General features: G+C 40.9%; 1 protein-coding gene across 2 annotated transcripts; it reads right to left on the bottom strand.

Annotated features, from left to right (window-relative positions):
• Nucleotides 1–1,726: 1,726 nt before the first annotated feature.
• Nucleotides 1,727–23,135, bottom strand: LOC119746408 (complement C1q subcomponent subunit B-like). Of its 2 annotated transcripts, XM_038223328.1 has the most exons (4): nucleotides 7,136–7,201; nucleotides 4,556–4,613; nucleotides 3,012–3,079; nucleotides 1,727–2,638 (listed from the first exon to the last, which is right to left on the bottom strand). In XM_038223328.1, exon 4 carries the CDS (start codon nucleotides 2,636–2,638, stop codon nucleotides 1,811–1,813), a length of 828 nt encoding a protein of 275 aa, XP_038079256.1. In that variant the 5' UTR covers nucleotides 3,012–3,079; nucleotides 4,556–4,613; nucleotides 7,136–7,201; the 3' UTR covers nucleotides 1,727–1,810. The 2 variants fall into 2 exon arrangements, with proteins under 2 accessions (XP_038079256.1, XP_038079257.1); XM_038223329.1 differs by lacking the exons at nucleotides 4,556–4,613; nucleotides 7,136–7,201 and adding an exon at nucleotides 23,069–23,135.
• Between the last annotated feature and the right edge of the window lie 562 nt (nucleotides 23,136–23,697).

Genomic DNA, 23,697 nt, shown 5'->3' with positions numbered 1-23,697 from the left:
TCGGTGGGCTTCTGGTTGTGTCGGGGAGGAGGGAGGGGAACAAAGATTCATGGGCCTGACATCCAGCATTTTTGGTATCTCATTTTGTTCTGTCTACATGTTTTAGTATTTTAAGAATGGGGTAAATGGGATAAGTAGACTACACAATCTTCTTAGTGCCATTCATTGTTCTCGATGAATTATTGAAAGATAAGTAACAATCGGCATCATATTTTGCTCCCCGCCCCTCATCTTCAATCCCTAACCCCCTCGACACCACTAATCATTCATCCTCCACCCCATCCATCCTCAACCAATGTTAACCCGGCCTTTCATTAACACCGATCCCCAAATCTAGAAGTCAAAACAAACAAAAATGGACAAAAATACAGGTAATTAACTGACTTTGTTTGCATTAATTTGTGATATCAAAGGGATTAGAATTGTTAACTATAATCACAGATTTAAGTACTTAATAAGAAATTATTTTGTTCGTAAGAGTCAGACTGGGATATGCTCGTTCATTTCAACGACAAACGATTTTATTGACGGTCTTCAGTACACGGTCAAAATGTTACTTTCCTGAGAGGAATTTGATGGAATGTATTACGATTGGGACAAGGTTTTTCAGCTAAAGTTGTTAACAGCTAAATGTTCAATTAAAGTAATGTTCAAAATACAGTTTTTGAGTATTTATATTCGTTACTGATTACATGTTATATGATTAATTTCTGTGCTTAAATTAGTTAAGCTGTTAAACAGAGCACATCCTCAAATGTATACTTGGAAAAATGAATCAAATACATACTATAGAATCATAATTGCGTAATCTGCTGATATAGTGTCACATTATTAACTCAAATTGCATTAAATTGTAAACAATTTCATCATAGTGAAAGCTCTAAAACTCAACTTTTAACATGAAACCAAAACTCAATTACACATGTATAACATGGGATACAAAATAAAGTGTTTAACAAAAGTTGAGAGTTCTTGGTTCACTGTGGCGCAATTTGAAACTCTTTTTTTTTTCAAGAAAAAAAGTTTTCGAGGATAAATATATGATATCACCAGACTTCATTTAATCTCTAGCTGTATACGGTATGGGAAATGCAAATGAAAAAAACAACAACATTATTGTTTTAATACATGCATTTGTTACTCCCCAGACAGACTATTGTAACTGTTTGTTTTTGTTCATACGATTACCAGTTTAAGAAATAACAACATATATGCAGAAGGAAGGGTCGTACGCTCGTACTTCAGAAACTACGTTGGCTCTCGGTTACGGTGCGGAATGAATTCAAGATACTTCAGTACTTTTCAAACCTATCCACCATGGTGAGGCAGCGCTACGGTACTTCACAGAGTAAATATCAGTTCACGCGTTTCGTACTAAAGCTGTACTACATTCGTACTAAAGCTGTGATGGGGTTCAGTTTAACCTTCCTACAGTTCGTCCAAAGCCTGGCAAGGCATACAGTGACCGTGCAGACTTCCGCGTTTTTTGAGCAAAAAATAATGAATTTGAAGGGTTTTTTTAATCGCAGCTAAAACCTTCTTTTTCAAAAGTCATATATTTAACTTCTTTTTAATTATAACTGTTTTTTTTACGCAGTTTTGATGTCTTGTAAAGCGTTTTGATACTTGAATGTAAAATGCTTTGTATTAAGAATCAAGTATCTTTCTTATTATCATGACATTGAATATTTTTCTTTTAATTCATTGGTTTATACTGTTGTGGCAAAATGGAAAGCGAAAACAACAAAATGCAGCACTGCTCCTGTATATTTATGCGTTGTGATTTGATTTTATTTATTTAATTATACATTTATTCGGAGAAAAGGAGGAAGCCACTGAATGAGGTGTAGTGATAGGTCGAAGAACCCTGCGCCGTACCGTACATGGTAACATACACCGAGTCTCCTCGCTGCAGAACCAGCACTGCGCTACCAGACAACTGACCTTGTTGATTTGATGTACCATGGGTAGTAATCACCTTGTGGTTGTTTTTAACAAGATGGATGTAAAGGCCACCGCTGTTGCCATACTTAAGAACAGAAAACGTAAATACGTAGGTGCCCGGCACACTGCAGGTGAACGTGCCGGTCTGGAGATCGAAGCTGGTACCCGGCAGAAGGGTCTCGGCCTGCTGGAATGGCAAACGGATATCTTGACTCGTAGAGGTATCTGAGTGGCTCGTCCTCACCACGGTGAATGCCACCCGCTGGTTGGAGTCGTCTGGTGTCTCCCCTGGCTCACCCTTCTGACCTTTGACACCAGTTTCCCCAGTTCCTCCAACAAATCCAGGTAGCCCTCTCGGACCTATCTTGCCGGGCAGACCAATCCCATCATCACCTTTAGACCCAGTGTTCCCAGGTGCTCCCCGCTCACCCATAGGTCCAATAGGGCCAATCTCACCTTGCTGACCTGCATCGCCCTTTGACCCCGGCTGACCGTACGGCCCCATCGGTCCTACTGACCCAGGCAGACCTGGTATGCCGGGTATTGCAGCAGGTCCCTGGCAGCACTGCTGACACACCTGAGACGCAGGACCATCGCCATCCGAGGGAACCGGCCCAGTAACGGAAGCTCGGAGCTTGACAGAGTTACCCAGAAGGAGGGCGATTGACAGAATGGTGGCGACGCAGATCTTCATCTGTAAAGGAAACAATACAGGGCCTATTACAAACGAACAAAATCACTGCATTACAAACAGCATCACTGCATAAACTGAAGAATTTGTATAAGAGGCATAATTTGGAGGAATCATTATTCAGAGAATGTGTCGGCGTGATATGGCAGTGGCCTATCTGGGGGAGGGGGATAACATGTAAATAAAAAGGTGGGTTCTTTTTAAATCGGTTGGCATTGCAACTACGGGCAATCCACATTATTGGACTTGTTAGTATTATTGTTTTGCCCGCCGATAAAAGTTTGGAAAGGAGACCGAATTACATCAGTTTCATATGGGGACGGCGCGCCCCTTCCACGGTCATGATAGAATCATTATTAAACATCATCACACCGACCTCGATGGTTCGCTCTTGAAGACTTAAAGTTCAGGTCCAAGAAGAGATCACAAGGAGTTCAGTGTAGGCTGAAAAAATGAACAACGAAAACCGGTAACGTTTATACTTGAGTAAAAAATGAAATAATGTTATCATTGGTTTGAATGAAATTGTGAGGTTTTTTTCTCATTTTTATAAATCATCATTCGAAAACAGGAACAATTACACATTTAAAAATAATGGAGAAATTATTATTTGACCAGTATTTTCCTGGCCGAATACCTCCAGAAAAACAACATGTTTTAATGTGGCTATGTGAAATTTCTCGGGAAACTAAACGCAGCCTGAAATCATGCATTCAATTTATTCAAAGACATTCATTAGAACCTTTATTCAAATTCATTCCTCCCCCAAATGTATGCATTTTTTAGGCACTATCAAGCGACTGAAGGGTTTTTGAAAGCAAAATGTGAGTTTTTAAAACAACAAATTCTTCATTCCAATAGTTTTTTTCCCGTCCAATTTCACAACTTGCCCGTTCAATATTCGAACACTTTCTTTCAAATTCGAATATAAACACGCAAGCATTTTCAACCCAGTTGAATTGAGAAAACGATCAAAATATTTAATGGTATCTTCACTATACGCGTAAAGGTAGGCAATTAAGGTATTTGCATTGAATTTATTGTGCTTTTGATTTCAGTCCTGCCCGGGAATTCACATTCATGCATACGTGTACCAAAGTAGAACATGTTTAATAAAGTCCGGCAGTTTAGCAAGATCAGTGGCGAATCCATGGGTGCGGAGGGGGCGCCCTCCCCCGGCAGTGACCGAAAATTTATCAAAAAAGGCAAATTTCGATTGAGAGAGCCCTTCAACCCTCACCCATTCTCCCGGCACAAACTTTGCCCGGCAATAAACTCTCTGGATCCGCCCTTGAAGATATTATGTGGCAGTGTTAAAACAAGGTATAAAATGACATGATGTTTTGAAAAGTTTTTTTTCTTTTTAAATGTCAGGGAAGGAATCATGAAACGTGCATATCAGTAACAATTTAAGTGTGTATTAAGTGACAAAAAGAATGAACTTTTTAGCACTCGCCCAAAAATCGGCCTCTCACGAAAAATTTGACTTATATTGACTAGTTGTAATCACCATGTGGAAATAAAAAAGATAATGGAAAAAAATACTGAAAATCAATCCAATTTCTTTTTGCCAATACGATTGACGGTTAACGCAGTCTTCAATCTTTGGTTTCTGTATCTCTCTTTTATTTCTTTTAGTTCTCAGATTTTTTTTTTTTTTTTTTTTAGTTTGTAAATTGTATGTAGGCATAGACAAAAATGAAACTATTTTTTGTCACGGTTTGACGGTGGTTGTAGGGGAGGGGGATCCCTCACTTCTTTTAATATCACTGTCGCACCTTTGTTTTGAATCGAATGACGTTTTCTGTTTATAATGGTGACCAAAACGTTATCGGTGCATAAACAAACATAGTCTTCCGCCAAAATACCATGCTATTGTAGCGCTAAATTGAGAGAAAATGTAAAACAAGAATTACTCACTTGATGTAATGTTCTTGAATTTTATCACGAAAGAAATCATCAACAGGTGAGCAGATTGCTGGCGGAAAATAATACCAATTTATAAAAATGAGTTATTGAGTTATTTTCTGCATTGATATGGGAAACCGATCTAAATCCAGTGAAGTATAGTGGCGGAAATATTACAGGTGGACCACCGCGATTAAATTACAGTCGTTACAAAAATAATTATTTCCCCGATGGTGGGAAATCAGCGCACCGGTTTGGCTATTAGCATCAACCACCATCTGTTTGTCAACCATGACTGTGTCTCGGAAAGTCTTAAGGGTTTTAAAAAATCTGTACCAATTTCACAACCAAAAACAATGAAAATATTGCTTTTTAAAAAATATATTTAGAAGGATCTCAGTTGCATGCTGAGTGGAACCCTACATGTAAACATGACTGAATTCACTGAAAGCTGGTGCTTCAAACGTTGAAGTCGGACAGCAGAACAGACGACCCGAATAATGTGTACGAACATCAACTCTTTACATGATTCCTATGAATGAATCCAGCTAGATAAAGCAATTTGAACTTGAATAAAGTGTGTGATCATGATCCGTATGTACGCCCTCTAGTCTGTTCTGACCAGTGACAGTTTTATCGGCTTATACTTAAAGTAACGCTTAGGCCTATGGGCTCCGTGTGCCAACAAAGAGGGCGCCCTTTTACTTAGCAACGACGTCCAGTGGGCGGGACATTTAGCTGGTTGATGTGCACCGTCCCTTGTGTGTGACGCACGTACACCAGGGGATTTGTTCTGTGTACACGCAGTGGTACGGCAGCGCGTCGTGGCAAAATTGCAGTCAGGCAAGATGGCGTCGGTCGGTCAACCCCAACTGTTCCTTCTTTGCCAGTGAGGGGGTACTTGTAAACGGAGCGGATATATAATGATCAAACAGGAATGGCGCACTGTCAAATAGCGAAATGACACAGTTTCAAAACAAAGTGCAAAAGGTATTGAGATTATCCCAATTTTAAATAACACAGCATAGGACAGGATGTTTGAGATGTCCCGATTTCCTTTATACGTTCTTCCGTGGCCAACTTCCGCATAACCTTTATCCTGAATGGGTTACAGTTATTGCCGGAAATTGTGATCGCATCGCAGGGGATGTTATGTTTGATACAATAAACAGGAAAAACTAGCAAGAAAATACAGGGGGTGATTGATCAGCTTTCGCAAGATTTATTTCTCAACAAAAAAGAGAGTAATTTATCATCGGAATTATTGTGTAAGTGAGTGATTTTCCATAACATTAGGGAACTTGATGTAATACACTTTTGACAAACCTACACTAGATTTGACTAGAAAACTGGCGAACCTGACTGGCGAACAATAAAAAAAACCTACAAAACGTCCATGAATTTAGAGTGTGCTACCTGTAGCGACAACAATTCAAGTAAGTTTTCAAAAAACGAGAGAAATCAGTCAGTATATTTGACAATAACTATTGTGCGTTGAGAGTGCACCATGGAAGTAGAAGCGGAAATATTGTCAGACAGGAATTCCTAAATCTGAAGAAATTAAAAAAACCTGATTAGGCCCCCAAACAAATCTGGTGTGGAGCTTGCCCCGAAAGTGGTGCGGGGACGCGGTTTCGTTGGGTTTTTTTTTGGTTTTTTTGCCCCAACTGTTTTTATCTTCAAAATGTCGGCTGATGCGGCTGATGTTGCCGATGAAGATTCGATCCCTTGAAACTCTCTTAAAATATATCCTTCAGAGTTGAGCTTGAGTAAGGCCACAAGGCTTGATAATTTTGCACCCACTTGTTATCTCGACCGACACAAACATGTTTTTTTTGGGGGGGGGGGGATTTGGATAATCAAGACAAAAATAAGAGAAAACGGTGACGTCACACCATACAGCGACATCAACATCGTGCATGAGCTGTCAGGCTGGTCATAAGTCTGCTCCGTTACATAGTGTGGTTCTAAACATTTAAAGGTTATAGATACACGACCATCGCACCCTTAGTCTGGCTTCCAGACACACAATTACAAAATTGCAAAATCTGTAAATGGAGCTGCTGCCCGACAAAAATCAGTGCAAAATATATGGAAGCGCAGAGAGGCCACATAAAGCTCACACTCGATCGTTACCCCATCTAAAAACATGTTTAAATTGTGCAGCAGCAGGATTTCAATCCAATCTTGGATGGAAAAAAAAATAACTTGTTGCCGACGTGCATGACTACGCGTACGGTGACGCGGGCGCAGACCAGAAACCGGAGACTTGTTTTGGCCTCATTTGCTCTTAGCAATAGCATTTATTACCTGAAAATTTGGCCTCACAAAATGTTGGTCCAAATCCGCATCAGCTGTTGAGACTAAGAGTTAATTCAGCTATATTGTATACAACATAATAAGCTGGTTATTATTCAACCACCAAGTAATCGAGTTACTGTATGGGAATGCAATCATCAGTGTCTGAAATATTGACAGCACGCTGTTCTGGCTATAAGCAATTTTGTGTCAATATAATACATGCATATCGCAAAAGATCAAACCTAAAGTTTAGCTGAATATCAAGCGCAAAAGATTGTTTTAAACACTCACCGTGCAATTCTTGTTCGATCTTGCAAGCAGTTCTCTTGGGTTGTCGTCTGAACGTGGACGTGAGCTGCGATCGTTGTGAGGAGTGAGCCGGCAGCTTGTGACTTAAATATTGACGTCGATTTCCTGAGCAGTGACTGAGGAACTTGCATGCCCGGTTTGTGATTGGCCCCTGCGCGCTGTCAATCACATATCACCGACTCGCTTCATATTGATGAGAGGGAAATGATGCTAATGTTACATTGCCACACGTGAAACCCGAAGCTTGTATCACCGACACTCAAATATACGCATCTAATTGGTGGAATGATTGTATGGATGTCGGTGACCTATTCAAACACGTGGATTGTGATTGGCACCTGTCAATCACAGACCACTCACTTGTGGTCACCGACTTGTTGGGTGACTTACTCTGATTGGTGGATAGAATAATGACGTACCCCGGCCATACGTGATTCAATCAGTGTTTGTTTTGCGCTTCGTGTTTTTTAATGGAGCCACGCATTTGGTGGATTGTATTTTGTAGTCAGGGTATGCAGTCTACCTTTTTGATAGAAAACGAAGGCGTAATAATTTAGCTTGAGAAGAAAACGTAATAAGAACTTCAATATATTGTGTTAATAATATCCTGTCCAAGTACAGTTAACGCCCTCTTACGGTGAAGTATACTAAATTTGCAGAGCCCAGCAGGCAACTTTAATTATAACCATTCATCTATCCACCTCCAACAGTCAAACGTGCGCTTGGCCAGGCCAACTTCTCGGCATGCAATCGACATTGCACCTACAGAACCCCCTCCCCGCTTATTGAGGCACTCCCATCTCCACTTATTGAGCCCAACCTGTACCTAAAACCAAACACATAACTATGCCAACCCTTATCCTGACCCTCGCCTAATCAAACCTCATCCCAGACTTACCCGAACTGTTTGGATCCTACCATGTGCAACAAACCTCTTTCCTTAGGAACACTAACATTCAATAGCCTGATCTCCAAGCCAAGCACGAATCCCCATATTGAAATTCCGCCCCCCCCCATCATCCCTTCCCCCTCCTAACCACCCTGGGCAGCCAACGTGGGGTACTTATTTAATGCTAGAGTGTTGTTGTTTCCCTTTCTATTAATAGTTACGTCGAGAGGAAGAGGAAGAGTAAACCTATTTTTACAGCATTAACAGTCATCTCGTGACATTTGTTTTTCGTTGGGTAACCTATCGAGTGCCTTTGTTTTTAGTTATTCACTCATCAGTTTTCTGCTGATGACAACTAACAGTTTTCCCCGCTAAAATAGGCCGGCCTATCAGAATGCCTACTGAGAAACTTTGAAAGGATGGTGGTCCACATTCTACCCAAAGTCCAAAAAAATCACTAAGTGTGCCCCCTGAGTATGCCTGATTTCTAGAGGAACAATACTGCCCACAATTCCAAACAGTACCTATACTTCAGCCTATTTAGGGTGTGTAGTTTTCAAACCTAGTATTTCCGAGAGACATTACGCCGCGAAGTATTACTCATTGGCGTGGTTCATTAAAGGGACCTTAATTAAGACTCCTCATTTTTTGGAGGAAGCATTCAAAGAGTTAAGCGCCTCCCCCGAACCCCGGGAAGGCTGAGTGGTGAGGCACGCCCTCCCTCGCTTTCCGGGTCAGTTCGCCACTGAGTTTGAAGTGACGTATCTTATCTATCTCAACATCCGGCCGGGACCATGAGTTTGACCACGATGGGAACGTGCAGCACTTACATTTAAACTGAAATGAATCTGCCATCGGATATTTATAAATCACGGAGGTTGTGGGGTGTTGGGACAGCTATAACCAGGGGCAAAGAGGACAGGACGTCCGTACTACGCCGTCTGGCATTAGGAGCTGGCCGCGTGTTTAATGCGCATACAATTTTTACTAAATCGGGTACTCAGACCTCACCGCTGCACTTTGCAACGACCCTGCCCCTATCACCCTATCCAGCTTCTCTCACCAAGGCTTTGCCACCCCCCCCCATCTCATTCTCACCCATCTCCCGTCAATCTGCGGACGCAACCACCTAATTAATGTTTTACAACCTTCAGACCCAAACGGCCTAACCACCCTGCCCCTTCACGGCGGATACAGAACCAAATTGTCCATGTGCTTCCAGTTATGTTAGGCTGTGAGTGGAGGGAAAGGGAGGCAGGTAAAAGGGCCTGATACCCGGCTAGCTGGCCGTTACAAAATCAATAGGCGTGGGGGGTGCGTTTCTTTTGTCCCTCATTATTTTTCCTGACTACATTATACTAGCATTTTGGGTGGCATGGGTAGCTTGTGCGTAAAGCGCTCGCCTCTCATCAAGGTGACCACGGTTTGAATCCTGGCCGCGGATCGCATGTGAGTAGAGTTGTGCGTTGGTTCTCTCCAGTGCCACGAGGGTTTTTCTCCGGGCCCTCCGGTTTTCCTCCCTACGGAAAAATCAAACACTTTCGATCTCAGGCTGTGCTCCGTGGTCATATACATTATACTAGCATTTTGGGTGGCATGGGTGGCTTGTGCGTAAAGCCTCGCCTCTCATCAAGGTGACCACGGTTTGAATCCTGGCCGCGGATCGCATATGAGTAGAGTTGTGCGTTGGTTCTCTCCAGTGCCACGAGGGTTTTTTTCCGGGCCCTCCGGTTTTCCTCCCTCCGGAAAAATCAAACACTTTCGATCTCAGGCTGTGCTCCGTGGTCATATATGGGTCGTTGTGGCCGGCAGCCATAGGCGCCTTTACGTGCCAGCGGCCCGACCACGTTGTAGCCGCGTCCTTCGCAATTCAGCATCCCAGCTGCGAGTAAGGATGATTAGCCCCCAAATGATTAATTATTATATTTCAAGAATCCGTGGGGGAAATGAAACGAGTGGACTTCACCACCGTCTTAGTAATATGTACTGCTCTTGTTCAATTATTGAAAGATAAATAACTAGAGAGAGAGGCTGATCTATATCAGAGTGAGGGATTAAGCACCCTCTACTTCCTCAGCTGTCTTTTCTGTCCACTCTTTCAATTCTTGTTCTCACCCCCAGCCCCATCTTCTCCTATTCCTTTTCTAGAAATGCCTTGTCATTTAAGTCTAGTTGTATCTTAAATTAGGTAGGGTTAGAGGCGCCTGACCCCTGGAAAGGTCAAGACATCACCGATGCCAGCAGGGGTACATACACACAGATCTCCTGTTGGCGGGAAAGGCGTATCCCCATACTGAGGTTTGGGAACTGACTTGGTGTTTTGACTATTCCTAATTTTATCTTATTCTTCGACCCAGCTATGGGTTAAATAGTATGGGGTCAGGTCAGGTGAAATTATAATCATGCACCTGCTACGGTAAACCTGTAGACTGTATGTACAACATAGACAACCTGCTACAGAGGGGAAGCTTCGCCCTAGTATGGAAACAACTGCATGCTACAAGAAGCCTCCACCAACACGTCTTGCCAGCGCGGTGGAGTATGGCAAATACCTCTACCAACATGAACAGTCAAAATGATGGAGGCCAAATAGCCCGTGGCCGTAATGGGCCCTACTCTACAGGACAGAGAGTTAGGACATCGGCAGCAGATGGACCCTTTGGTTCACAACCAGTATATGACGATCTGAACCCAAACCCGAAAGGGAAGTCCAGGTCTGATAAGGGAAACATCTGCAGCCAAAGAGAGACTTATGTTTGTACGTACAATGTAAGAACTTTAAGGACAGATGAGAGTCTGGACTCATTGACAGAAGAAATCGCCAGGATCAAATGGCATATTATTGGACTAGCAGAAACAAGAAGAATCTGGTCAAATTGGTAGAAAGTGGACACATGCTTTATACATCCGAATCACAGAAGAGTCGTTATGGTGTAGGTTTTCTGATTAACAAGAACATTGAACAAAACGTGATAGAATACAAGTGTATTGGAGACAGACAGCCATGGTCAAGCTCCAAATCAACCAACAGCACTGTCTTAAGGTCATACAAGCATATGCACCAACCTCGAGCCACACAGACGAGGAAGCTGAGGTTTTCTATGAGAATCTCAACAAGCTTCTGGACACGGACAATACTACATACATCCTAGTTATTGGTGACTTCAACGCAAAGGTGGGAAGACGTATGGATGAACAAGAAACATCTATGGGTTCATTTGGAATAGGGGACAGGAATGAAAGGGGAGACCGATTAATAAACTTTACTTTGTCAAGGAGTCTTGTGATTGGAAATACCTTTTTTCCAGAAAAAGGAAAATCGTTACTGGACTTGGGAAAGCCCGAATGCAGAAACGCACAATACCATCGACTTCATTCTATGCAATCGCAAGGATATTCTCATGGATATGGCAACGGTTCCTAGTGTTGATATGGAAAGCGATCATAGGATGGTCCGAGCGAAAGATCGCTTTGACAAGAAGATTGAAAGGATGAAGAGAATTAGACCCCCGAGACGAAGAAACATAGATATCAGAAAACTGGTTTCACAAGAAAATGAATTTCAGATAGAACTGAATAACCGATTCAGTGTCCTGGACGATACGTGGGAAGATCTCTCGATTGAAGGGAAATATAAGCAAGTCACAGATGTTGTAATGGAGAGTGCAGAGAAAGTTGCAAAGGACGAAAAAAAGAGAAAAGAGGAGTTTGTAGCTGAGAAAGATGAACTCAAAAGTCTCAATGACAAAAGGAAACTACTGAAACCCCAAAGAAGAGAATCTATCAGAAACCAGGTAGAATACACAGAGCTAAACAAGACCATAAGAAAGAAGCGACGGTCGCTTAGCAGAAAGTACAAAACAAAGGTTGTAAGAGAGGCACTGGAGAGAAATAGAGGACCAAAAGTGGTTGATAGAAAGCTACAAAAAGGAAAGGATCTTATGTCGGCTATAAAATTACAAGATGGAACTGTTACATCAGACAGAACAAAAATAAACAAGCGTGTGGAGGAATTCTACACTCATCTGTATGATAACCCAAATCCAGACTGGAGAACAACTGTAGACTGGGACGAGAAGGCTACTGATGTCCCACCGATTATGAAAGAAGAAGTAGAATAAACACTAACAAATATGAAGAAAAGCAAAGCCCCAGGAGAGGACCAGCTTACTTCTGACATTCTACAAGTTGGTGGAAATAAACTTTTGGAGAAAATAACAACAGTCTTCAACGAAGTAATGGAAAAGGAAGAACTTCCTACGCAGTGGATTTGTGCAAAAATCATACTTCTATTCAAAAGAGGAGACAAACAGAATGTGAAAAACTACCGACCAATAAGTCTGCTCCCCCACCTCTACAAGCTCTTCAGCAGAATTATAGGTGCCAGAATAGAGCGAATCTTGGAGGAAAACCAACCAAGAGAGCAGGCAGGATTTCGAGCTGGTTACGGAACTGCGGACCATCTTCACACATTAAATCAACTAATAGAGAAAGCAAGAGAATACCAATTCAGCCTGCATCGATTACGAAAAAGCGTTTGACAGTCTGGATCAGGAATCTATGCTACAAACACTGAAGAAATTCAGCGTCGAGGCCAAGTACTTAAACATAGTGAAGTTGATATACAGAGATCCTTCGGCAAAAGTCTACATCGGCTCCTCCATCACCAATGTGTTGCCAGTTAAGCGAGGAGTTCGTCAGGGAGATCCGATCTCACCTAGACTTTTCACTTCAACACTAGAGGAAGCCTTCAGAAGCTTGGACTGGGAGAACAAGGGTGTCCGTGTTGATGGAGAACAACTTACCCATCTGAGGTTTGCGGACGACATCCTTTTATTGAGTCACGACCCAGAGGAACTGAATGGTATGATGCAAGAGCTCGATGCGGCAAGTAGAAAAGTTGGCCTTAGGATGAATATGAAGAAGACGAAAGTGATGTCCAATTCCAACACAGGCATAACACAATTTAAAGTGGGGAATGAAACACTGGACACAGTAGATGAGTACATATATTTGGGACAGAAGATCACATTTAAGGTTGGGAATTCAGAGGAGATTCAAAGGAGAATACAACTTGCATGGGCAAAATTTGGCAAGTTGAGTTACATATTCAAGGACAGAAAAATACTGCAAAAGATGAAGCGTCAACTCTTCGACCAGTGCATCATCCCAGTTTTAACATATGGCGCTGAGACTTGGGCACCTTCAAAGAAATCAGAGCAAAAATTGCGAGTCACCGTACGGGCAATGGAAAGAATAATGGTTGGGGTCACAAAGAGAGACAGAATAAAGAACGAAGATCTTAGAAGAAAGACAGGGGTGCAAGACATAATAGTTGAGATCAAAAAGAAAAAGTGGAGTTGGGCAGGACATGTCATGAGAAGAGACAACCACAGATGGACCCTGAAAGTAACGGATTGGACGCCATTATCATTAAAGAGGCGAAGAGGAAGACAGCCTAAGAGATGGCGAGATGAAATCTCTGATTTCATAGGGACGAAATGGAAACAACTGGCAAGGGATCGAAAAGCATGGAAAGTTAGTGGAGAGGCCTTCATCCAGCAGTGGATTGAATTAGGCTAATGATGATGAAATAACTATTGGTATCAGTTTTGTTGCCCCCTCCCATTTTCAACCCCTAAACCCCTCGACCCACATTCTGTACCGGGCCTTGAACACAAACCCCAAATTCAAGACGACAAAACAACAAAATAACTATACAGAATACAAAGTAATTCACTGAATTTGTGCAAATATTTTTAATATCAAATTGATTAGAATTGTTAATAATAATCACTGATTTAAGTACTTAATAAGACATTTGTTCACAAGAGTCAGATTGGTATTTGCTTGTTCATTTCGACGACAAACGATTTTTTTACCTTTTTTTTTAGTAAATATTCAAAATGTCTTTTCAATTCTACTTTCCGAAGAATTCGAATTCATTCCTCCAGAGTGTATTACAAGGGGCATGTATTATCAAAAACTAGAGTTTTCAAAAACCTTGTTTTTTAGAGTTTATATCCTATATCTTATCACATGATATTACTAAATTAGTTAAGCGGTTAAACAGAGAGAAGCAGTTAAACAGAGAGATATCATGAAATGTACATGCAATTGCAAATTAACTACATCTTTTGTACAATAAAATAATCATTTGCAATAGAATTATAACTACGTTTTAACAATGCTCTGATATTGTCACATTAACAATTAAAATTGCATTAAATCGTAAACAATCATTTCATCAGAATTAAACTCTAAGACCAAATTTTTATTACGTTAAAAATCCAATGAAAATAATTGTGCACACAAGAACAAAACAAAAACAATAATGACATTTAAGAGTCATTGGTCCACTATGGTGCAATTCAAACTCATTTCTTTGTTTTTGATTTTAGAAAGAAAACAAATCCTTCCGAGGATTAATAATGATACTGCATTGGGCGTGTCTCTGCCGGGGTGTCTTTTATCCGGGGTAGCGTGAATTTAGGACCCTATGAAATACAGACTCATTATAATATCATAGTGCGTGTTTAGCTGGTGATAATTAGTAGAGTGACCGCTCACGCGAGAGAGTTTAACCAATAATAGGGTGCTAGTAAGTCAATCACATTAATGTTTGTAGAAGACATAATTATGTGAGTTTTAAAGCAGCATCTTCATTCAAATTTTAGTCCAATTTCTCACCCTCGCTCATTCAAAAATGCAGAACTTTCCTTCAAATGTACTTAAATACGAGCAATTGTTTTCACACCCGGTTGAGTTTAGCGGGCAAGCGTTTTCACACCCGGTTGAGTTTAGCGAAAATATAAAAATGTTTCAGGGTATCTTCATTACCCGCATAACAAGTGTGCAATCTAGGTCACTTGTACATTGAATTCAATTTGGTAAATACGTTAAACAAATAATGAAATGTTTGTGGAAACACCGTGTGCGAATAATGTCTCAACTAAGTGAATGGTTCTGAAAAGAACCAGACGTATAAACTCGTCGTTCCGGTCAGTATGCTCAGTAAGAAAGTAAACACTTCAGTATAGCAAAAGCGAAATCGATGAAGTGTGAAGTTGCATTCTGTGTGGATGCCAAGTAGCTGGGATCCTAGAGCAACCTTGGTGAGCCCAATGAAGTGGAACAGTTATGTTGCAGTCTCAGTAGAGGAAGGACATATAGGGTATCGGAGACCCATCAGTCTAGGTGTAGCCGAGGACCTAGGGTATCGGAGACCCATCAGTCTGGAGTAGTGGGAGCCAGATGTCGTTGAGGTGAAACCCGAGCCTTTTTTTTCTTAAATGAAGTTTGGATGAGAGAATTATTTATCGGGAATCAGTCTCAACCGGAGTGTCTGAGGAGCAGCACCATTCGCAGCTCCGGGCATGGGGGAGGGGGAGGGGCCACATTACCAGTTTGGGGGCACACCACAAGAAAACACACAATTGAAGATAATGTTTTTAGGCTTATGGTTTTTGTCGATGGGGGCTTGGCAGATGCTGGCTTTGTGGAGACCACTATTTATGAGGCGCCCCCTCTATTGATGGAAACTTTTATTTAGCGCGCCCTTTCTCGAAAGAAACTTTCAATAGTTGTTTGACGGTTGCTCGCGAAATAGAATCTCCTGATGAGTAAACATCAAGCCCAATCACTGGCCGAACTTACAACTTGAAAAATTTTGGTCAGGTAGGCTCGGGTTATTGCCCGGCCCCAAAAAACGAGTGTGTCATATTTCTTGGACGTTGACTTTCTGTTTTCATTCGGCTTGAAATTTTCGCGTTTAAGATACTATATTTGTTTCGGTCAAACATGTATTATTGTTTCATTGTTTGACAGTTTCCCCATAACATTAAATCTCATAATGTTACGCAGTCATCATGACAAATCACTGGACGAAATTCTAACTTGGAAATACAGTATTAACTCGTTTTGGGGGCAACAACTCAAGAAATACTACATTGTATTCAATTGAAATTTTAAACACCATGCGTTGGAGATCCACAGTCATGAGCATTACTCACCAAAAAAATCGGGAAGTACGTGTAGTTATCACTTGTCTCTTTAGGAGTCGATTGACAGGTCTTGGGGTGCAGCCCTGTATTACAATTCCCATAGACACCAGTGTTAAATGCTCATACTACAAAATTCTTGTAAAAATACTCAGAACTCTCACAGGTATATAGTTGCACAGAAAAAAGATAATTAACATGTCATCTTTTATTTTATTTTCATTTTTGTGGGTTGACCATTGACTTTTCGAGATATTCTCACCCAAACAAGGCGACCCCTACTTTTTCCCAAAGTGGAACAGTAGCCATCTTCAAAAACGATCCCTCCACAACATGACACAGTAGCGCCACTTTCGAGCCCAATTGCATCCAAGATGCTCAGAATTGGAAGCCCCAAGTCCGGGCCAGAGGGTTCATTGCCTTATCTCTTCAAATCCCCAATTTTATGGCTCTCAGAACTCTCTAATATAGAATATTTTGAGGGTTTAACTTTCTTTCATGCACTCGGCGGATGGGTTTAGGTCTATTTACCGGTGTGCACCCTTTACCATCCTGCATGGCGGAATTTCTTTTCCCAAACGTCATCCGCATATTAATCGGTGTACGGTTGGCGTTTTGGAATTTACTTTTCTAAAAACGTGAGAAGTAAATATAAATTAGAAAAAAAGAACCCCTCCGCGAAAATTCCGCCCCTGCACACATCCACCCCCCCCCATGCAAGTGGCGATGACCCTGGCCCTAACATACCCGGCGTTTGTAAGATGAGCGTTTGAGGAAATCGTACAGCTGTCATCCTATTCAGCCTCTCTTACCAATGCTTTCTCTCTCATTCTCATCCATCTCCAGGGGCGGAACACGGTCATTTTTATTGGGGGGGGGGTAATTTTGTTTGAAAAGGGCACTTGCACATCCGTGGTGAATTGTAGACAGGTTTTTTTTCTCCGGACACTTGGCCTCCGTAAAATCGAAAAGCGTGGGGGGGGGGGGGGGCTGGTACCATCTGTCGATGGGGGCGTTGTGTAAAACAAACGACTATGCACACAAACGGCCAATATATGGTGCTTTTTACGCGATACATGTGCCAAATTCTGAAAAAAAGCAGCCAAAACGGCATGTCCCACAAAAAAGGGCACCACTTCTTTTTTAAAATGGGCACTTGATCAGAAAAAAGGCACTTCTTCTACAAAAAAGGGCACTCTTTACAAATTATTGGGGGTTAAGCCCGTTGAAAAAGGGCATTTGAACTGAAAGGGCAGTCTATACAAAATATTTTTTGGGGTGGTAAATACTCCCCCCCCCCCCCCCCCCACTGGCTACGCCTATGATCTCCCATTAAGCTGCGAAACGCAACCTGTCCCCTTCAAACCCAAGCCAACCTGAACACCCTGCCCTTCACAGGCGGATGCAGAACAACACTGTCGGTGGGCTTCCGGTTGTTTCGGGGGACGAATGGGGGGGGGGGGGGGGCGCAAAGATACATGCGCCTGACATCCAGCATTTTTCATTTCTCATTTTGTTATCTACATGTTTTAGCTTTTTAAGAGTCCGTGAGGTAAATGGGATAAGTAGACTACACTATCGTCTTATTGCCATTCATTGTTCTTGATGAATTATTGAAAGATAAGTAACAATCGGCATCATATTTTGCTCCCCCGCCCCTCATCTTCAATCCCTAACCCCCTCGACACTACTAATCATTCATCCTCCACCCCATCCATCCTCAACCAATGTTAACCCGGCCTTTCATTAACACGATCCCTAAATCTACAAGTCAAAACAAACAAAAATGGACAAAAATACAGGTAATTAACTGACTTTGTTTGCAATAATTTGTAATATCAAAGGGATAAGAAATGTTATCTATAATCACATATTTAAGTGCTAATAAGAAATAATTTTGTTCGCAAGAGTCAGACTGTGATTTGCTCGTTCATTTGAACGACATAATTTCTTCTGTAATTTTACTTTCTTGAGAGGAATTCGATAGAATGTATTACGAGTGGGACAAGGTTTCCACAATGTTAAAAGCTTAATGTTCAAATAAAGTAATGTTCAAAATACAGTTTTCGAGTATTTATATTCGATACTGATTACATGTTATATGATTAATGTCTGTGTTTAAATTGGTTTAGCTGCTTAACAGAGCACATCCTCAAATGTATACTTGGAAAAAAAGATTTCTTACAATCAAATATATACTAGAATCATAATTGTGTAATCTACAGAAATAGTGTCACATTATCAACTGAAATTACATTAAATCGGAACCAATTTCATCAAAGTGAAAGCTATAAAACTCAACTTTTAACATGAAACAAAAACTTAATTACACATGTATAATATGGGATACAAAATAAAGTGTTTATCAAAAGTGAAGAGTTCTTGGTTCATTGTGGCGTTATTCGAAACTCTTGTTTTGTTTCAAGAAAAAAAGTTTCCGAGGATAAATAAATGATATCAGCAGACTTCATTTAATCTCTGGCTGTATACGGTATACGAAGTGCAAATAAAAAAAATAAAAAAAACAATATTTTTTAATACATGCATTTGTTACTTGCCAGACAGACTATTGTAACGGTTTATGTTTTTTTTTATACGACTACCAGTTTAAGAAATAACATCCTACATGCAGAAGGAAGGGTCGTACGCCCATACTACAGGAACTACGTTGGCTCTTGGTTACGGTGCGGAATGAATTCAAGATTCTTCGGTACTTTTCAAACTTATCCGCCATGGTGAGGCAGCGCTACGGTACTTCACAGAGTAAATATCAGTTCATGCGTTTAACATTCGCACTAAAAGCTGTGATGGGTTTCAGTTTAACCTTCTTAAAGTTCGTCCAAAGCCTGGCAAGGCATACGGTGATCGTGCAGACTTCCACGTTATTTGAGCAAAAACATAATGAATTTGAAGTTTTTTTTTTAATCGCAGCTAAAACCTTCTTTTTAAAAAAGTCATATATTTAACTTCTTTTTAATTATGACTGTTTTTTTTTTACGCAGTTTTGATGTCTTGTAAAGCGTTTTGATACTTGAATGTAAAATGCTTTGTATTAAGAATCAAGTATCTTCCTTATTATCATGACATTGAATATTTTTCTTTTAATTCATTGGTTTATACTGTTGTGGCAAAATGGAAAGCGAAACCAAAAAAATGCAGCACTGCTCCTGTATATTTATGCGTTGTGATTTGATTCTATTTATTTAATTATACATTTATTCGGAGAGAAGGAGGAAGCCACTGAATGAGGTGTAGTGATAGGTCGAAGTACCCTGCGCCCTACCGTACATTGTAAGATACACCGTGTCTCCTCGCTGCAGTACCATTACCGCGCTTCCAGACAACTGACCTTGTTGATTTGATGTACCATGGGTAGTAATCACCTTGTGGTTGTTTTTAACAAGATGGATGTTAAGGCCACCGCTGTTGCCAGACTTAAGAACAGAAAACGAAAATACGTAGGTGCCCGGCACACTGCAGGTGAACGTGCCGGTCCCGAGATCGAAGCTGGTACCCGGCAGAATGGTCTCGGCCTGCTGGAAGGGCAAACGGTAGTCGTTACTCGTAGAGGTATCTGAGTTGCTCGTCCTCACCACGGTGAATGCCACCCGCTGGTTGGAGTCGTCTGGTGTCTCTCCTGGTTCACCCTTCTGACCTTTGACACCAGTTTTCCCAGTTCCTCCAACAAAACCAGGTAGCCCTCTCGGACCTATCTTGCCGGGCAGACCAATCCCATTATCACCTTTAGACCCAGTGTTCCCTGGTGCTCCTCGCTCACCCATAGGTCCAATAGGGCCAATTTCACCTTGCTGACCTGCATTGCCCTTTGACCCCGGCTGACCGTACGGCCCCATCGGCCCCATCGGTCCTACTGGTCCAGGCAGACCTGGTATGCCCGGTATTGCAGCAGGTCCCTGGCAGCACTGCTGACACACCTGAGACGCAGGACCATCACCGTCCGAGGGAACCGGCCCAATAACAGAAGCTCGGAGCTTGACAGAATTCCCCAGAAGGAGGGCGATTGACAGAATGGTGGCCACGCAGATATTCATCTGTAAAAAAAAAAAAATTCAGGGCCTAAAATTACAAACACAATCACTACATAAACTGAAAAATTTGCATACAGACATAATTTGGAGGAATCATTATTCAGAGAATGTGTCGGCGTGATATGGCAGTGGCCTATCCGGGGGGCAAGGGGATAACATGTAAATGAAAAGATGGGTTCTTTTTAAATCTGTTGTGCTTTTGTTTTCAGTCCTGCTCGGGAATTCACATTCATGCATACGTTTACAAAAGTAGAACATGTTTAATAAAATCCAGCAGTTTAGCAAGATCAGTGGCGAATCCAGAGGTGTGGAGGAGGCGCCCTCCCCCGGCAGTGACCGAACATTTCTAAAAAAAAGGCAAATTTCGATTGAGAGAGCCCTACCAACCTCACCCTGATCCCGGCACAAACTTCGCCCCCGGCAATAAACTCTCTTTGAAGATAATGTGGCAGTGTCAAAACAAGGTTTAAAATGACATGATGTTTGGAAAAGTTGAATAAAGGAATGTACCATATTTTTTTTCAAATGTCAGGGAAGGAATCATGAAACGTGCATATCAGAACTTAACCATGTATTGTTAAGTGTCTATCAAGTGACAGAAAGAATGAACTTTTTAGCACTCGCCCAAAATCGGCCTCTTACGAAGAAAGACAGATTTTTATATTGAACAGTTATTTTTTTTTAATCACCATTTGAAAATAAAACATATAGGCCTTGATGAAAAAACCCTGAAAATCAATCAAATTTCTTTTCGACAATACGATACGATTGACAGTTAATGCAGTCTTCAATCGTTGGTATCTGTATCTCTATTGTATTTCTTTTAGTTCTCTGATTTGTTTTTAGTTTGTAAATTGTATGTACAAAAATGAAACAGTTTTGTTTTTTTCCAGAGAACCCGTGACGATATGACGAGTAATCTGCCTTTCTAAAATCTAAATTGACAGGCTTCATATACAGAATTGCATGTTTGAGAACGAATTTGAGTGATTTAGGAATTAGCAAAACTGATTTAAATTTAAAAGCACACAATTAAATTTGAATTGAACGAATTCAGCCGGAAATCCCACATTAATGATGGTCTTTAAATAGTCTTTTATGCTTCAAACAGGACTTCCAAGCAACGATTGGCCATTTGTCACGGTTTGACGGTGGTTGTAGGGGAGGGGGATCCCTCATTTCTTTAAATATCACTGTCGCACCCTTGTTTTGAATCGAATGACGTTTTCTGTTTATAATGGTGACCAAAACGTTATCGGTGCATAAACAAACACAGTCTTCCGCCAAAATACAATGCTATTGTAACGCTAAATTGACAGAAAATGTACAATAAGAACTACTCACTTGATGTAATATTCTTGAATATTATCACGAACGAAATCATCAATACATGAACAGATTTCTGGTGGCAAATAGTACCAATTTTTAAAAATGAGTTATTGAGTTATTTTCTGCATTGATTTTGGAAACCGATCTGATACCAGTGAAGTATAGTGGCGGAAATATTACAGGTGGACCACCGCAGTTAAGTTACAGTCGTTACAAAAAGAATTGTTTCCCCGGTGGTGGGAAACCAGCGCACCTGTTTGGCTATTAGCATCAGGCACCATCTGTTTGTCAACCATAAATGTGTCTAGGAACATCTTTAAGGTTTAAGAAAATCTGTACTATTATTGCACACCATAAACACTGATATATTGCTTTAAAAAAAAGATATTTAACAGAATCTACGTGACATTCTCAGCGGAACGCTGCATGCAAACATGGCTGAATTCATCTGAAAGCTGGTGCTTCAAACGTTGAAGTCGGACAGCAGAACAGACGGCCCGAATAATTTGTAACATGATTCATGATTCATGATTCCTATAAATGAATCCATCTAAATAAAGCAATTTGAACTTGAATAAAGTTTCATCATGAACCGGTCCGTTCGTATGTGCGCCCTCTAGTCTATTCAGACCAGTGACACTTTTATCACGCAATGCCGAAAAGTAACACTCAGGCCTATACGTGTATAGTGATCAAACCGGAATGGCGCACTGTGAACTAGTAAAATGACACAGTTTAAAAACAAAACACAGAGGTATTCAGATTATCCCAATTTTAAATAACACAACATAGGACAGGATGTTTGAGATGTCCCGATTTCCTTTATACGTTCTTCCGTGGCCAACTTCCGCATAACCTTTAATCCTGAATTAGTTAGAATGATTGCCGGAAAAAAAGGTGAGCGCATCGCATTGGGATTTTATGTTTGATACAATTAACAGGGAAAACTAGCAAGAAAATAAAGGGGGTGAATGGTCAAACCGATATTATGAGTCAAGTGTCGAGCTCTCGCAATGTTTCTTTCTTTTCACCATTTGTTTTTAATTTATCATCTGAAATATTGTGTACGTGCGTGATCAATATGCAATTTCATGTAATACGCTCTTAAAAACCTTCAGCCAGATATGACTAGAAATCTGGCGGACCTGAATGGCAATACAAACAATAAAACTTGCATAGATTTATAGTGTGCTATCGGTAGTGACAACAATTCAAGTGAATTTTCAAGAGAAATCAGTCAGAATTTTGGACAATTGTTTGTTGAGAGTGCACCATGGAAGTAGAAGCGATAATATTATCATTGTACAGGAATTCCTTACTCAGAACAAATGAAATGAAAACCCTGATTATTTGCTCTTAAAATTTATTGCCTGAAACTTTGGCATCACAAATTGTTGGTATGAAAGTGCATCAACTGTTTAGAGTAAGAGCTTATTCAGCTATATTATATACATTATAATATCTGATGATTATTTAAGCACCTATCAATAAGTTATCAAGTTACCGTATGGAAACGGGATCATCATGGTCGGAAATATTTATATCTCGCCGTTTTGGCTATAAGCAAATTTATGTCAATGTCATATATCACAAAAGATCAATCCAAAAGTTAGCAGAATTATCGTAAAAGATTGTTTAAAACACTCACCGTGCAATTCTTGTTCGATCTTGCAAACAGTTCTCTCGGGTTGTCGTCTGGACGTGAACATGAGCTGCGGTCGTTGTGAGGAGTGAGCCGGCAGCTTGTGACTTATATATTGATGACGATTTCCCGAGCAGTGACTGAGGAACTTGCAAGCCCGGTTTGTGATTGGCCCCTTACGCGCTGTCAACCACACATCAGTGACTCGCTTCATATTGATGAGACGGAAATTATGTTAATGTTACATTGCCGCTTGTTAAACCCGAAGCTTGTATCACCAACACTGAAATAGACGCATCTAATTGGTGGAATGACTGTATGGATGTCGGTGACACATCCAAACACGAGGATTGTGATTGGCACCTGTCAATCACAGACCATTTACTTGTGGTCACCGACTTGTTGTGTGACTAACTGTGATTGGTGGATAGAATAATGACGTACATCGGCCATGCGTGACTCAATCAGTGTTTGTTTTGCGCTTCGTGTTATTTAATGGAGCCACGCATTTGGTGGCTAGTATTTTGTAGTCAGGTTATGCAGTCTACATTTGAAATAAAAAAGGTGAAATGAATTTAGCTTGAAAAAAAAAACACTAAGAACGTAAACATAGTGTATGTGCATAATATTTGGGA

This window comes from Patiria miniata, unplaced genomic scaffold (genome assembly GCF_015706575.1).
Source record: "Patiria miniata isolate m_02_andy unplaced genomic scaffold, ASM1570657v1 HiC_scaffold_7, whole genome shotgun sequence".
Lineage (NCBI taxonomy): Eukaryota > Metazoa > Echinodermata > Asteroidea > Valvatida > Asterinidae > Patiria > Patiria miniata.
The sequence above is the reverse complement of the archived record's forward strand: the minus strand, read 5'-3'. Positions and strand labels throughout refer to the sequence as shown.

Bases quoted from the DNA above. Each gene is read 5' to 3' on its own strand.
- LOC119746408 (XM_038223329.1), bottom strand. From the start codon at position 2,638: ATGAAGATCTGCGTCGCCACCATTCTGTCAATCGCCCTCCTTCTGGGT.